Source organism: Eutrigla gurnardus (genome assembly GCF_963514095.1).
Source record: "Eutrigla gurnardus genome assembly, chromosome: 11".
Lineage (NCBI taxonomy): Eukaryota > Metazoa > Chordata > Actinopteri > Perciformes > Triglidae > Eutrigla > Eutrigla gurnardus.
The window spans coordinates 8156075-8172974 of record NC_139925.1 but is presented as its reverse complement, the minus strand read 5'-3'; the positions used below and the strand labels follow the sequence as shown (position 1 = coordinate 8172974).

General features: G+C 44.1%; 1 protein-coding gene across 7 annotated transcripts in view; it reads left to right on the top strand.

Moving 5' to 3' along the window:
* adgrb3 (adhesion G protein-coupled receptor B3) overlaps positions 1 to 16900 on the top strand; it is a 106159-nt gene that overhangs the window by 60288 nt on the left and 28971 nt on the right. For all 7 annotated transcript variants that reach the window (XM_084021768.1, XM_084021770.1, XM_084021771.1 and 4 more), the window contains 8 exons: positions 2199 to 2305; positions 3262 to 3456; positions 5235 to 5303; positions 8101 to 8209; positions 13374 to 13520; positions 14260 to 14335; positions 15746 to 15848; positions 16344 to 16387. In XM_084021768.1, coding sequence (XP_083877894.1) covers positions 2199 to 2305; positions 3262 to 3456; positions 5235 to 5303; positions 8101 to 8209; positions 13374 to 13520; positions 14260 to 14335; positions 15746 to 15848; positions 16344 to 16387 — 850 coding nt within the window. The remainder of the gene's footprint in view (positions 1 to 2198; positions 2306 to 3261; positions 3457 to 5234; positions 5304 to 8100; positions 8210 to 13373; positions 13521 to 14259; positions 14336 to 15745; positions 15849 to 16343; positions 16388 to 16900) is intronic.

Below are 16900 nucleotides of genomic sequence, written 5' to 3'. Positions count from 1 at the left end.
AATGAGCGAGGCAGTTTGAGTTGTGATTTATTTATCATTCATTGTCTTTATGCTATTAGTGGTGGACGTTTGACTGCCAGTTCTTTCATTGAAATAAGGGATTTTAGTTGTTTGTCCATCACAGGATTAAATTAAGCATTCAGAGTCTGTATAAAATCCCACTCAGAGTGCTACACGTCTTATCGGCAACTCCTCGGTCAGTAAACACTGTTTCAGCCTCCTGTCCCGGGGAGGACTGTTTGAATAAAAAGTCTCCTCTAATGGCAGCCGAGGTGAGGATGCACGTAAAAGCCGGACAGCGACAGGTCGCTGCCTCGGTGGAGTGCAGCCTTGGTTTTTTGATCAAGCGCGTCTCCGCCAGCCGATATTTCAAACTCAACCTGCTCTACATACATCACTGATGATGCAAGCAGAGGTGACAGTTTGGTGCAGAATCGCAGCGAAAGGTTCACATTGCTCTTCTCCGACCTTGTTTGATCCCGCTGCCAGAAGAGATGAATCTAATAAATCTATGTTGTTGAGGGTTTTTCTTGTTGTTGTTTGCTTTAAAGAAATGCAGATAGAAAAGTAAAGTATGAATGCATAAAATATGCTGTCATCTCTGAAGGTAAAACCTCTTTTACAGTTGCTCGTTCTCACTTCACTAACTCATATGCCTTCAGCTCTAAAAAAGTTCTTAAAGATACTTTTTTAGTATGAATTGGTATTTTATACATCTAATAAACCATAACCACTTCCCCTATAATTATTTCTCTGCAGAACACTGTAAAAAAAAGAACTCTGGTCCAAGCGTTTAATTTAACTTTTTTGAATTATTATTATTTTAGCCTTGGGCAATTTGTGTCTCCCACTACTGTGGATTACAAAATACAGAATAATGTGAAAATAGGTCATCAAATAGGTAATTTTAAAGCCTTCTCTTAGCTTTCGATTCAGACTTTTGATTTAAAATCAATACTAGAATACCGGACCTCTTCTCTTGCTTTGTGTATTTTTGGCATTTCCCTTTTAAAACATTATTTCTCAGTTTACAATGACCTTTAGGAATGCCAGATCCATAACTTAAAGTAATCCTTATGTCTAGGCAATCATAAGTAGTGTGAAGGCCTGAGAGACGATTGAATAACAAAATGAAAATATTCTACTGGCTGCCTTTCCAACAGGGATCTGGATCCTGAAAGTAAATATAAGCGCCCAGGTGAAACCAGGCTGGAGGGAGACGTATGGTCGATGTAAAGCTGTGGGCCTCTCCTGCTGCCTTCTGGGCCGTCTCCCGGTGCTGCATGGGCGCTCCCGGGATATAGCGCCGTTTGTTGTGCACTCACGGCTTCAGCTCATATCGCTAGGTAGTAGCTGTGGAGAGGGTGGGCGTAGGAGGTGTGGTTTTGATCTCTCCCTGTCTGTGTGTGTTAGTGTGTGAAAGACACAAAGAGAGAACATGAGATAGCGAAAGAAGGGTTTATGTGAAGCACGGATGCCAGGGGAGATGTTTTTGTTCCGTGGGAGTTTTTCCTCAGGATGTCAAGCACCTGTGTTGGAAGCGGGAGGGGTGTGTGTGTGTGTGTGTGTGTGTAGTGCACTCCAGCGGGTCGACAGCAGGGTGGGTGTGATGTCGGACCCTTTACGTAGGATGTGTGGGTGGATCCTGGGTGGTTCTGCTTGTTCTGGGGGGGTATTTCGGGATCACCGTTTGAATGCCTGACAGCTATCACACTCTGAGCTGCTGCATGCTCGGATAAGCCACTGGAAGTTGTATTAACACACGGTGAATACATTAAAAGCCATGGGAATGTGTCCTCCGCTCATAATATGAAAACAGTTCTGTTCAAATACTGCGGCACTTTCCTTTCAGAAACCCCTCTCTCTCCATCTCTCTCCCTCTCTGTATAATGTGGCTCAACTCAGCTGCAAAATGTAATGGCCGATATCAAACGCTGATGGTGAGTGATGGCCAACAGAAGTAGAACAAAAGCTGGAAACGATAATTCTCTCATGAATAGAATTAATACTTCTGTCTTCCTCTCCCTCCTTTCCCTCCTCCACTCCATCTCCCTTCCTTTTGTCTCTCCTCGGGTCTTAATCCCACAACCTCTCCCCCCTTTCCCTCTCCACTCTCCTGCATCCTCTTCTCCCCTCTCATCCCTCCCTCGCTCCGTCTCCTCTCCAAATCTGTCGCCCCGTCTCCTTCCCCTCTACAGGCACCACGAGTCGACGCTGCTCTTTGGATCACCGTGGTATGGCCTTCTGGGAGCAGCCCAGCTATGCTCGATGCATAACAAATGAATTCAGATACTTGCAGCAATCAGTAGGTGCAAAGTCAGCTCCCTCTCACAGCTTCTGTTTCCAATGCATCATAAATTACCTCCCCCGGTGTCCCCCCCCCCCTTCCCCTTCATTCCCATCATAGCCGAAGATCAACCCCTCACAAGAGGAGCAAATTAAACCACTATTTTATTCATATGTTTATGTTTTGTCCTTTAAACTATTTGAGTTCAAGTTTCTGTCATTTTATCATCTGTTTGTCTTTTTGCTTCAGCTGGTTTATTTTTGGACTTTATGTTATCCCCCCCTTACAGCATTTTAACGAGCATCCACCTCAATATATTTTTTGTTTTGAACCATCAAGTGATCGGATGAAGAGTGAGACTCAGTGAATGGTGTTCTTTTCAATAGAAGCCCTTTTTATTTACCAAAAGAACCTGATGTGAACTATATCTCTTTCATCCTTTTCATCTCACGAGTCACCTGAATCACAAAGAAAATCTGTTTTTTATTAAAGCCCGGGTTCTTTATTAAATAACGTTTTTTTTTGTGCTTCTGTGTTTTTGCCTTTAGACTAGAAACACAAAAGCACTTCCACTATAATAAGTCATTTTGGTAACCCTCCATCACAGTAAAAAAAAATAAAAAATAATTCAGAAGAGCTGAGAAAGCACATGCAGCGTTGCACCTGTGAACGTGTACTTATGGACATAAACCCTGTGCAATGATGTGAAATGTCATTTCACTGTGCAATTTCTGCCTAAATGTGTGTCTTCTGCTCCAGTTAACTCTTTTATTCATATTGGCTCATTTCAAAACATCCGTGAGGCAGAATGCATTACGTCCTGGCTTAGATATAAGTGTCACATTAAGGGCCTCAGAGAGCGGAGTCTTTCTTCCTGATTTTTTGCACTCCATTTAGTCCAAATGTGTCGTTTAGCATGTTTCTCGCCTAGAGGATACAGATGCCCCAAGTTTTGTTTTCTGCTGTTTTTGGAGGTCCAGGGGCACCTCGCTAAAGGCCAGAGGATGCTGGCGGGGGACGGGATGTCCCAGGTCACCAAAAACCTGCTGGACCTCACCCAAAGAAGGAACTTCTACGCCGGTGACCTGCTGTCCTCCGTGGAGATCCTTCGCAATGTGACGGAGACCTTCAAGAGAGCCAGCTATGAGCCATCTTCAGATGACGTGCAAGTAAGTGGACTGAGGGGCTTGTTTTAACCCGTAGACCAGATCTATGTTATGGATCTTTCATGACAAAACGATCAAACACCGGAATGCATTAGAAAAAGAACAAAAAAGGCTCGCCTTAGTCTCTTTTGTATTGAGAGATCACATCTTCATCCTCAGAGGTTTCATCTCATCATGTTGCTGCGGTCTTGATCCTCTTTATGTCAATAGGATGATGGTGATTACAGCTGAGGTGCCTTCAACACCAATAACATCGTTTATACCCGCATTTATACCCTTCTCAGGCTATCTGACTATTTCTGTTATAAATAAGAAGGGAATAAATGTCGATCACTAGCTGATGAACAGCAGACAGAGCTTTGAATATTGTTATAAATGTTAATGAAACATCAAACTCTCAATTATGGTTCTTCTGAAAGTTTCTAATCTTGCTTTTTTTGTTGTTCTTCTTCTTCTGAGAAGAGATGTAAGTAATAGCCCCGGAAAATTAGAAAGTTATGAAAGTTCTTGCCCATCAGCCATTTTCTGTTTGGGTGTAGAAAATAAATTCTGTTTTATGTGAAAGTTCAGTTCGTCCCATAACATAGAACAGTGCTGTTTCCTCTGACTAGTCGGAGTGATGTTGTTTTTCAATATATTAAAGATGAAACTATTTTACTGGATATCTTTAACATCAAAACAAACCCATAACGTTGGTTGATATTCTGTAAAACAACACAACCAAATAAGATATCTAAAAATAGGGATGTCAGCGATTCCAGACCCGCTATTTGAGCATCTTTTGAATGTGATTGGACTTAATTGGCATCCAGCTTCAGGTTAGGATGCAAGTAATTCCATCGGCAAAAATGTTGACCTCCCTGAATTACACACATCCACAGTTTGGACTACAAAATGTCAGAGATGTTCTTTTCCCTTCTCATCCGTTTTCATGCACGTTCCTCAACAGTTTCCCCCGGATGAGAGACAAGAGTCTGCTGCCGATATTCCACAGAAATAAAACCCAAATGCTGTTTTTGGATGGGCAAACATAGAGCCCATTCACCCATTTTCCTACCATAGAAAATCTATGAGTTCAGGAATGCATCCTGCCAGTGGTTATTACGAGAGCTCTATAGTGTGTGTGTGTGTGTGTGTGTGTGGGCAGACAGGAGAGCAGTCAGCCAGCCCACCCCCTCCGCATGTCTCTGAGCTAATGCAGTGTTAAAGTGGGCACATTACCACCAGAGGGAGCATAAGCATTCAAGTAGAAAACAAGATAGCCTGTGTCAAGAGAGAGAGCCACTCCCTCAGGCACATTGTAGACCAGACGAAATAACAAGGCTAAAGATCAGACAGGGGTCCTATTACGACTGCAGGCGTGCGCCCCGAGCAGCGCCTGCTGCAGGAGAAGACAATCCACACAGCTGCTCCAACATTCCCTTTCATCTACCTTTCTGATTGGTGCTTGAGCTCCTCTAGCATTAAGTGTTTGCAGGGGGGAGTATCGAGGTATATTTCTGTCAGAGCTAATCCACAAAATTCCACCTTTCCTCTGATGAAACCATCATGGTTTCAGTGTCAAATGTATCCCGGTGCTGTGAAGCCCCGCAGGGACCGTCGTAATTCCCTTATAGAAATCCCAGCCATTGAGAAATCTCCGTTTCTCATCCATAACAGCCCTCTTCTTTGAGTGCATCGTGTTTATGTGTCATGATTTATAAAGCACTCCGCTGCAGTGCCTGTTATACTTGTGCGTGGGTGTGTTACGTATTTCTTTTTCCCTTTCATCATCTCCACAGAACTTCTTTCAAATCATCAGCAACCTCTTGGAGGAGGAAAACAAGGAGAAATGGGAAGACGCGCAAAAGGTAAGCCCGTTGCTCTACACTTAAATAATTAAGCTTGCTGCAGGACTGTTGTGCGTCTCAGAAAAACACGACTGGGAGCTTCTTTGCAGTTGTTCCCGTCTGAACGGCAGAGATAAAGAAAAGGAGATGATGTTGTACTTTACACATATCATCGCCAGAGAGGTCATTTAGCTGGTGTGACATCTGGCCCTCGTTTAGAAAGCCAGTTCCTCAGAGCTCCACTTGGTGGCAGCAGCAACAGCACAGAGAGTGTCCAACCATTAACACTGCAGGACTCCTGCACACACATTGTTTCACCCAGCTGATGCACATACACCGCCAACCATTGCATCTGTTGAATTTGACCATAGAAGCAAACAGGGTTGATGTTTTATTGCTTGTACCTAAGACTCTTATTCCCTGCCCTGTCTCTGATATTGTAAAGGCAGCGGTATAATGCAATATCCAATACAAATGTCGGGGCACCAGAGTGCAGCGCTGCAGTAATGTACCGTAGATCAAAATTTGAGGACAGGACAGTGGACTTTTCTATCTGTCCGCGGAGGTTGGCTCCTGCCTTCGCCCTCCGTCGGACACATCTCTCAGCTTGAGACGTGGCAACTGTCGTTTTCAAAGCTGCCACTGGTGTCTGAGACAAGCTGAACCCTGAAATCACGCACATCCAGACTCTGACAGAGATACCATCTGTGATGACTGCGAGTCTGCAGAGGGCATCTGCTCTGTTGTCACCTTCACTGGGAAATTGACTTAAATTGGGAATTACCTGCGCTGACACATGACTGAGTGGGGGAGTCTTGAAATCAGTTCTCTTTTTTAGTGTGCTTCTTTTCCCCCTCTCATGCCTGGCTTCATCTAAGATGGTAAAGGAACGCAGGGGGTTCAAACCCTGCCAGGAGTGCCAGTCCTGGCTGTCTCTACAGGCAGTAATTAGGTGTTTGCTCACTGCAGCTGTGGTTCAGGCTAGGCCCCAAACGGTAGGCTGACGGTGAGAAGAGCTCTCAAATGAGCGGCTTCGTCAGTGGAGAGTGCGTCAGAGGTGGAGACAGACGGATCAGAGGAAATATAGGAAAAGTTGTCTCTGTGATTGAACGCCCCAGAAGAGAAACGTGTTAATTATCTATGTGGTTATTAATGTGCCTGTCAGAAGCGTGCTGCTTTGGTTTTTCGGGCGCTCCACAAAGAGGACATTGGCAAAAAAAAAAAAAAAAAAAAAAGACGTCATCTGATTTCAACAGACGATGCCTCGGACTTCACAGTTGTCAATTCTTCTCGCTCGCTGGCTTCTCTTGCATTAATGAGTGTTCAGAGTGCAGCTTTTTTCCACGGGCAACCCACACACTGCCCGCTGTGGACGCTCACATGAAACACCTCACTATGAGGTTCCACTGGCTGTAGCCTTGGCTCTGTGCACAGATCACTATATATTCACCTCCTGTCACTGTTACCATGGCAAAGGAAAGGGAAGAGCTCTGTCTACAGAATCTCCACTGCAGCCATTTCCCTGCGCCGCCTTCACATCTCGCGGTTGCCATGGAGACCAGCAGAATGAGCATGACTGCACTGTGCGTCAGACATGCCGGAAGGGGCGACGTGATGTGCTTTTCTTCCCCCACTCTGGCTTTCACTCTGCTGTGTCAGAGGCTCTCAACTTCAGCATCGCTGATCCGCTTGCCTGGCTTAGCGGCGTCACATGTGGAGGCATGTGCAAACAGGACGGAGGAGGGAGGGACACACCTGCCTCAGGTTCTTGTTGAACATCAAGAGCGAGGTGCTAATTGCCCAACGCCACTCGGAGGCCTTTTCTAATTGCCGACGACATCACCATTGTGTGCTCACACGTTCGTTGAAGTCCTGCGATAATATTTGTGTAATGTGACATCCTGAAGTGCCGTCACGGCGTCGATCCGTGCTGCTGCGATTTCCCTGAAAAGTGGGCAAAAGTTTTAATGCCGTCGCGAATGGCTAAGCCACACAGGCCTGCGATCAGTCTTCTCAATATCTCAGTCAGAGGACAAAACTGCTGGCTCACGAATCAAAGCTTCGCTTTAGATCTGAGCCATCACCGCTAGATTGGCAGCCATGACACTGGTCCAGTCCTTTTGAAGGTCAATTATGGGATTAGTAGTGCCTTTGATTTATCAACTCGGAGGAAAAGAGCTGGCGGGACCGGCGGTGTTACTGGTGGAGCCGCGGAGCTGTCCGCGGTGCTGAATTCCTGTCTCTGCAGACTCTCACTGAGCCCTGCTGGCCACCGAGCATCACATGAACCCGGGCGATCACCCTTGACTTGGCAGAGCCTCTCAGAAGGAGAGCCAGCCGGCAACTGTGTGTGTGCAGACCTGGTGGTTATCGCTCCGATGCCGGTGTCACATGGATGGCTCAATTAGGGCTGCGACTGTCTGCCCATTCCCTATCATTAAAGCCTCAAAGTATCAGATGCCTTTAAAATCTCTGGAAGGAGTAACGTTTATTTTTAATCACTTTTCAAAATAGGTCAGATGCTTCAGTTGCATTTCTATGAAAATGATGTAAAAGCAAAACATTTGAAAGTTAATCTGCACTTTCTCTTGTCTTCCATTATTGCTTTACTGTTTCGTTAACATCATTAAAAGAAAAGAAATGATGTTATTGACAGTGTCTGTATTTAACTCTACACCTGCTGTTTCTAATAAGTATTTACGACCTGCTTTTTTATTTTCTGTCTCTTCCTATTTTCATGTTTTGCTCCACACTCCCATCTTTCCGGTGATAACAGCCGTTGAAATTGAAAATGTCTTGTCTCTTTTATCTGGTCCAGATCTATCCCGGAGCGGTGGAGCTCATGCAGGTCATAGAGGAATTCATCCACATCGTTGGATTGGGCATGAAGGATTTCCACAATGCCTATTTGATGACTGGGAACTTGGGTAAGAGTCGTCCCCCCCCCCCCCTCCCGCCCGCCGAGCTCGTTTTTCCATTTATTTCTGCTTGACATGGACACATAATCCCTGTGCTCTGCCGACTGCTTGTGTCAATTTCCCCGCCATCATTCATTTAGGATAAATGACGCGTGGTAAGGGTGGGGGAGTGGAAATTACTGCTAATCGATAACGTTAATTAAAACTGAGCTTGTGGTCTTAATGTACTAAATTCCTATGAAAACACTTAACACTCAATCCACTATGAAGAGCTCTTCTTTAATGGAGAATTAAGAATAAAATACACTTAGCACTCATAAAATACACATTTTAGATGTTCTACATGCAAATGCAATTTATAATTGTGTAAAGCTATCATGTTTTGAATAGTAAGTAAGTTTTTACATGTATTTTATTCACTGGATTGTGCTCATGCTTTTGATTCATCATCGGCATGTTCTATTCATCCATAGTTTCAAAGTTTTTATGTTTGTTTCAATGATAAAAAATGATGTGTGTCATATATCTGAAGGTGAGCTGATTCTGTGTGATGTTTCGCTGTTCTGCAGACCTTTTGAGAAAGACATGATTAGCAGAGCGTAGCCTCAAGCATGTGGTGCAGAAGTACAGCAGCATAACAAAAGATTGTTTGTCAGTTCCACGTCGAAATAAGCAGAAGAAAAAACAACAGAATCATATTGTGAGAGAGTCGGATAAAAGGCTGTAAAATTGGAAGCGAAATTACGAGTCATTCTTTGCAGCTGTAATGAGCAACATTTTCTTTTCTGCTCCACTGATTGTGGTCTGGATTATTAATTCCCTCTCCTTGAGAGAAAACAAAAGTCTTTGAGCAACGTTTCTCCTCCCTGATGTTCTCCCTGGGTTCCCTCCGCTTCTGTCACGCAGCCTCTCGGATGATCTGAGGTCTCCGTGGCATTTCATTTCTTACTCAGCCATAAATGGTGTCTTACTGGAATGGAATAATAGAAACTGCACTTTTGATTTATTCATGCCGCAAGTGAATGTGAGCATGTAGAGCTGTGCCGGCAGTCAATTCCTCTGGTGGAGCGAGGTTCCTTCCTCGTGTTCCTCACAATGGCTAACATTTGACCCACTTCTAACAAACACTCACACTCTTGATGGTTTACCATTACCATAACGATGAATAGGTAGACGCCCTGAATAGCACAACAAACATGGCACAGTGAATACACCCATCGAAATGCCCTCATGAAGCACCATGAGATGCAAATTACATAATGGACACTTGGAAAAAAAATCCATTCATTCGTAATGCCAAGAATGAACGACTTCACAGACGGGAGACTATTTCGGAGCAGTACCTTCTGTTTTATACTTCCTCCAATTTGGCTTAATGGCCGTCGTCCCCCAACCCAAGAATCTGTTCCGTGAAGTGTTTTATCCGGATTCATACAAATTATTTTGAACTGCATGACTTGAAATGAAATACTCGACTCTGGTTATATTAGTCAGCCATATGACTGTCGAAGGCTCCGCTCAAAGCTGTGGCAGAGTGGATTAAACCATGCCAGACATGATGCGACAGAAAATCTCTGTGTCAAAATGAAGCATTGTGTTTATCTTTAAAGAGTATACTTTAGTTTGAGTTATTGTTTTGTCTTTTTCTACAAATCCCATTATATTTTACAGCTGGATTACAACGTTTGGTAATGTTTTTGTACTTCAAAATGAACTTGACATAATCAGTTCACTGCAGTTTTCATAATGACTTTATTCTTACCTTCATCAAAGTTATGTTTTATTGATTCGTGCCACTGCATTTTAAGAGGCGACACTGCAGCACTCATCCAGGCAGACTTCATGTTAATTGTTAATTTTCATATTGGACTGAAATGATTAAATACATTGGCTGCCTGTCAGATGTCACACAAAAATCAAACGAGCCTCGATATCATAATCCCACCAGTAAGTCTCACTGACGCACACTTTTGTTTCACAAACCCTGATCTTGTCACAAAAGACTCTTGATTGCTTTAATGAGGAAACTACTCTATAATTAGTGTTAATTCTGCAAACGTATAAGAGCAACTGTGGTGCGGTGACAGCCTAACCTGGAGGCACTAGAACGTATTAAAAACACGGTGTGTTTAATTTGGAGAGGATAATTCAAGTTGAAAATGTAAGACTAACACCGAAACCACACTCTCGCTCCTTCAGCAGTGAAAGTAGCATTTCCTTCGTCATGTAAGATGCTGAAGAGAGAATGTGCATCAGAGGCACGGAGAACGCTTAAAAGAAAGTAGTGTTTGTGCATCTCACCGTTCTCCCGGTGTGACTGAAGTCTTCCTGATTACTTCTTGCACTTTTTTAATGAGTTGCAGCTGTGTTGGATCATCAGTTTTACGAACAGAACAGACGGCCCCGCCTTTCCTCGAGACCACTTTAGCTGAAAGACACAAAACGGAGAGAAAGAAAACAACTTTATGTTCGTTCTTATCCTTTTTAGTACGTTGATTCATGCACATTTCTACCCTCGATAAAAGACTTGCTGTTTACTGAAAAAGACACATTATTATTTGGATATTTGATATTTTGATGAAGCCATGAAGGGTTTGATATTTATATACAACTTTAATGTTTGTATAGCATATAATAGGGTGGTAAAAAGTTTGGAAAGTACTCAAATTCTTGAGGAACGTGTGGGAAAATGCTGAAGCGAAGCGTGATTATTATTTGGGAGATGCTGGTCTTGGGCAGGCGGATTTCTAAAGCAGCTTTTTTTTTGAAAAACTTAGCACACAGGCTGAGGGGCCATTTGGCTTTTGAGTAATTATGTGAAGATGTAGCAGTAATGAGCTGCCTCTGGCTAGAACCAACCAGCACCTTTCCTTGCTGCTGGTGGAAAAAAATATATATAAAGGTCTTCCAGGGATAATGGGGCATTTTTTTTAAACTTTTTTATTTATAAAAGATGCATTAATTCAGTCATATTTGACTGTGTGCTTGCAAAACGAGTCAATACACCAAACTCTATTTTGGTAATGCACGATTAATTCCCGGAACACAGAGTTTTCCAGGATAATAATTCTACCCCTGGACACTCTGCTAGCGAGACACCACAGTAATGCCAGCTCACGCTACAGCGCCTCGGGGGCCACGTGGCCCTTTTGATTAAATGAATGGAAAGTTTTGTGCGGACCCGCCGGTGGAAGCCAAGTGGAGAGCATCTGGCTGAGTAAGATATTGCGGCATCATTTCGTCACTAATTTATGGCAGCCTCTTGACACCTAGATAAATACTGGCTGTCACCGGCGCGTCGTCCTCTGTCCTCCTACTTTTAGTCAAATAACCTTGATTGCAAAAGGCTCTCCCACTCCAGCAACTTACTCCGTCTCCTCACAAGCCAACGCTCGGAGGACAAAGTGAAGCATGGGACATGTGAGAAGATTAAACCTCACTTCGCAGGTCAAACGCATCACGCGTTGTTGATGTTTTCTTGTTCCGCCTGTCTATTGTTGAGGCTGAACGTCATGGCCGAGCGTACTTTTGACGTTGATAATGATTAATTGCAATTACGCACACACGTGCGAACGCTCATTAATTTTTTTTTTGCCGCGTGAAAAAGAATGTTTGTGTTGTCAGACTTGGACAGTTTGCTTGATGCTGAACCTCTCATGAGCGCGTTCAGACGTAATGAGCGACGCTGTCATTCCCTGGTATGAAAATGAGCCGTGCCGAATGCTCTCGGTGCACCGAATCGGTGTTCAGAATCATCACCATCCTAAATGATCGCTTTATTTGTGCTGTCTGGCCCCATCAGGCAACTGCAAAGCCCCATTTACCTGCGGTATTATCCAGGTCTCTGAAAGAGCGTCATCCTAGCACCTCATTGTGTTGTGACTAAAACACACACACACACACACACACACACTTACCTCCGCTGCTCCCAACATCTGGTGCTGTGAACAGGCCTCTTTGCAAATGGCGGGTCTCGTGGCGCTCTGTGATTTCGTGCCCGCTGCTAGATCATCCGAAACACACAGACACACCTTCTGTCGCAGATTTCACTCAAACGTGGAGTCTTGCCAGGACGTGAATTGTATTACTGGCAGAGCACGAGGAACAATGGGGCTTTTTGCATCAGGATTAGCCTCAGATCCCCCCCTCGCTAAAGCGCCACCTGACTGGGAGTGGATGTGATACCAGGTAGAACACTGAGGCTTTATCCTCCCCTTGTAATGCGAGGCCCTTTCAGACGAGGTGTTTTCCTTGTGGCTGCCTTAGAACGCGGCCCGGCCTTTTATGGCACCTCGGCGGGGAGGTGGGAACAGAGAAGGGCGATTAAGGAGATTACCTGTCTACGGGGTCTCAGGTGCCAGTCGCTGCTTCGTTTCTACACTTGATGTTAAACGTGTGCATGAATGCATTAAAGGCTTTATCAGAACTGAGATTATAGGCCTATCATACGTCAAGATCTTACTATGAAGTAGTGCTCGTCAGGGTATTTAAGGATGTGCCTCTCAATTCCTGAGTGATGGCAGACTCAAATCCTGTGTTTTGAATTTAGGTCGTGGGAGTATTTTTTTTGTGAAGCATTTTAGAGCGTGAAGTTTGATTCATACTAATAAATATAGAAAAGTCACTCATGAGGTATCACTACAAAACGCATGTCTTGGACATTTCCAGTTGCTGAGTTCAATGATTCCACTCTCACATCTGCACGGTAAATGTGACGCTACGGAAAGTTATTTTAGATTAATTTAGCTCAAAGAATGGAAAAAAGGGGGAGAAAAGGCAAACCTGGCTCTGTTGGAAGTCACTGCTCCCGGCCAAGAAGTAGAAATGTTTCCAGTCTTTGTGCTAAGATAAGCTAAGTGAAGCTAAGCTAGTCAACAACTTCATATTTACCATATAGACAAGAATGCGATCTCGATCTTATCAACTTACTCTCTGCAAATCAAATAACCGTGTTTCCTAAGAGTAATCCACAGTATTCATACAGCAAACATAAATGATTTGAACCTAAACATAATCATCCATACGTCCTCAGTTCATAGCTCACGTTTGACCGAAACCATTTTACTTACAGGCCGACTTCTTGGAACTATGACGACTCTCCGTGACGCAGTCTGTAAACTCATAAATACCCCGAAGGTTATTGATCATGGGTCTGTTTGCTTGATTTCTGCAGTGGCCAGCATTCAGAGACTCCCAGCGGTGTCGGTGATGACTGACATCAACTTCCCCATGAAGGGCCGTAAAGGCATGGTCGACTGGGCGAGGAACTCCGAAGATAAAGTGGTCATCCCAAAGGGCCTCTTTGTTTCCCAGTCAGCAGGTATGCCACTGTAAATATATCACGGAGCCATCTTCTGGTGCGACACATCTCTCTTAGCGGTTCCTCCGTCCTAGAAGGCTGCATGTTAAAGTTCTATAATAAACTGGCAGCAACGTTTCTGGAAACTAGCAGAAACGTAGGATTAATGCAAAGTGAAGAGACAATGATAGATTCAGGGGCCACAGCGGAGTGGGAAATAAATATCTCGACATCTCATCTAAAGCTGAATGATTTTAGTTGAATTTAGTCTGAAAACCTGCCACAAGACTCTCACACGGACACATCAGTCTTGTGTGGAAGGTATTTTCTCTGCGTTTTATGCTTCACCGCCCCTTGTTTTTGGAGGAGTGAAGTAACGCTACGAGTCTTTGAACGCAGCAAGTTTGCTTGCTTGAGTTTTCCCAGCGACTCAGCACTTTTCTTTCCAACATTGCCAGTGGCCACTGTGTGTATCGCAGCCCAGAGCCAGACAATTTGGTTAATTGGGGTAATCAGTCTTATCTGGAAGATATCAAAGATACCAAAACAAGGAATTGATCATTTGGACAGAAGCTGATTCTATAGGAGACTTTAACACTTCTCTCACTGGAGTCAACAAGCTCTGGTGAAAAAAGTAAAAAAGTGTCATCATTACAGTATTTACTTTTGAGATAATCTGGCAGTAAGGTCCACTTGTATAAATTAAGTATATATGTTTAAAGAGCTGTTTGTTAATTCATTCATTCGTCTTCCCCCTCAGATATGGAGGGATCGCCCGTCTTCATCTTGGGAACAGTCCTCTACAAGACACTCGGACTCATGCTACCTTCACCAAAGTAAGGGCGGCCGTTCTCCTCTGTGTTTTCTGGTCACGACACAGTTTACGAGACAGATTTATTCCCTTGAAAGCTGCAGAGGTGTCTATTTGTATTCAGAGACGGTGTTTGTGCCACTGTACCTGAAATGTTCTCCTTCAAAGACGTGAAATTCTTCCTTTCATTTCTGCTTTTGCTGTGTGTAACTTTTAAGGATGCTCAAGGATTCAGGTTTATAAATGAAACGTGTTCACTGTAGCATGGGGAAATAAAGTTAATTAAGGATGATATTAGTGCTTGGAAAAGCAGCGGGGTGTCCCCAAACAAACACCTGGTGTCACACCCCAGTCAACAAGTCCCTGGCACCGGCGTCCCAAGGACGGAGCGCTCATTCCTGGACCGGCCGTCGCCAGCTGTCACGGGTGGGACGGCGGAGAGAGGACACAGCGAGGCTCGCCCTCCAGACTTACAGGAAACTTTAGGATACCCCACATGCCAAAATGGAAGCTTGTAAAAGAAATAACCTTTTCCACCACCAACTTGTCAGAAGTCTCTAAGTGCAATTTGGAATGGTGAACTAAAGCACTTCTTTCATTTACTCTATCGATTTCCATGTCCAGAAAACTCGCCGGTATGACAGAGTCAGATAAATTCTCCACTCAGATAGTGCTGGTAGGACAGCTGGCTGCTGCAGCCTCACCTCTACTTCCCTTTTGTGAAGCTGACCATTTTCTCCCCAGTGGCGAGCACTCGTGGATTTCGGCTTCTAATAAGAATATTGAGTACAAAAGCTGGAGATGCTTCTTTTTAAACGGGACTGTGACGGCAGATTTCTTTGAAAAGCGTAGGATACAAAGAAACCTTTCACTCAGTTCAGGCGAGACTCGGGTCCGCACTCTGTTTTCTCGTCTGCGCGGATGTTTTGAACATCATTATCGGCAAACATCCTGTATAGCTACTTTGGCGTCTAATGGGCAGTTTCTTCAGTCCTCCCATCTTGGATGTTTTAGTTAGAACTCAATACAAGCTGCACTGGAGAAAACACCTCGGACTAATGCTCAGGCAGTTAAAAGTGAATTCAAAGCTCTCTTTATTTGTTTTGAGTGTTAGAATATATTAGAGGAGAACTTTTAAGGTAAAGTATGTGCACAGAATCTTACTGGAGAACCCAAATCCGGTCTGGTACCAGTGGTATCGATCCCACATAACTCTCACTGACTCTGCACTGAAACGTAATCCTTAAGCGTTATTGTCTCTTCACAGAGCATAAGAGTAGACCTCAGGTGTTTGAAGAATAATCCAGGTTAAGGCTTTGAACATTTGGAAATGCCCGTAGGTCATTTATAGGGCTACACATGCTAACACAGCGAAGCTTAAATATACCTTACAGGAGCGTCCAACAAGAATATTCATATCTACGTTTTCTTTCAGGAACCACACGGTCGTGAACTCCAAGGTCATCGCTGTGACTGTGAGACCCGAGCCCAAGGCAACCGAGTCCCACCTGGAGATCGAGCTGGCTCACCTGGCAAACGTAAGCATTCTGGCATGTTCAGATCAACGCAATAATTCTCTTCATGATAAGTTTGTTATGAAAGACACACCAAACGTCCCCTTGTGACACTCCAGAAAGGGTTTCTTTGTCTCTCCGCTGAGTGCCCCACAATGACCACAGCACACACGACCTCCCGCCATTCCACACACAATGGCGGTTAATTGGCTCGATAATTAATTTGCATGCGCCCCGGTGTCAGGAGAGAGCACTGCAGTCAGATAATTACATGGACAATCCCTTTTATGATTTTATTCATCTCGGAGATAAAGTCTGAACTCGTCAGCGAGTGTGTGTGTGCGTGCCCTCTGATATTGCGCTCCGCGCTCTTAATCGATGTGATCCATGAAACACAAAGATCTCCACTGAAGGACGAATATGCAGTGGGTTTATGGCGATGATGATGATGATGTTAACGACGATCAATTATCACCATCGTTTGGCTGAGAAACACTCCGTCCTCTTCTTGCCTTCCAGGGAACAATGAATCCTTACTGTGCGCTGTGGGACAGCAACCTCACGTAAGTGGGCATGCTCTTTTACTTTTTAACTTCTTTTTTCTACCTTTCTGTGTTGCTGGTGTTGCTCTGTTATGCCTCTGGAATCGGATTAGTGTGCATCCTCCCTTCATCTCTAAAAGTTAGGAGCACATATCTTTACATGAACATCCTATCAGGGGCTGGACTAAATAATAGGAATACCTTATGAGGTAATACATCGCTTAAAAAATCCAGCTATAAATGACATTTAGACACTTAACGCTTGCTGATTTAAACCTGTGGAGTGTCTGGTGAGGTTTAGCAGTGTGTGTGGGCTCACACCAACACGTGGAAAGTACTTATTTGATAAGGCAACGTTCAGAGACACAAACAGGCCGGAGAGTCACCCTGAAGTGCTGGAATACAAGCAGAATTATATAACATATAACCGAGGGAGAGAACTGAAGGACGTATGATATAAATACACAGCTGCGTTAGCAAAAAGAAACGCCCGACATCGGCACCAACTAAAGCCTTCAGAGTGACCACGGAGAT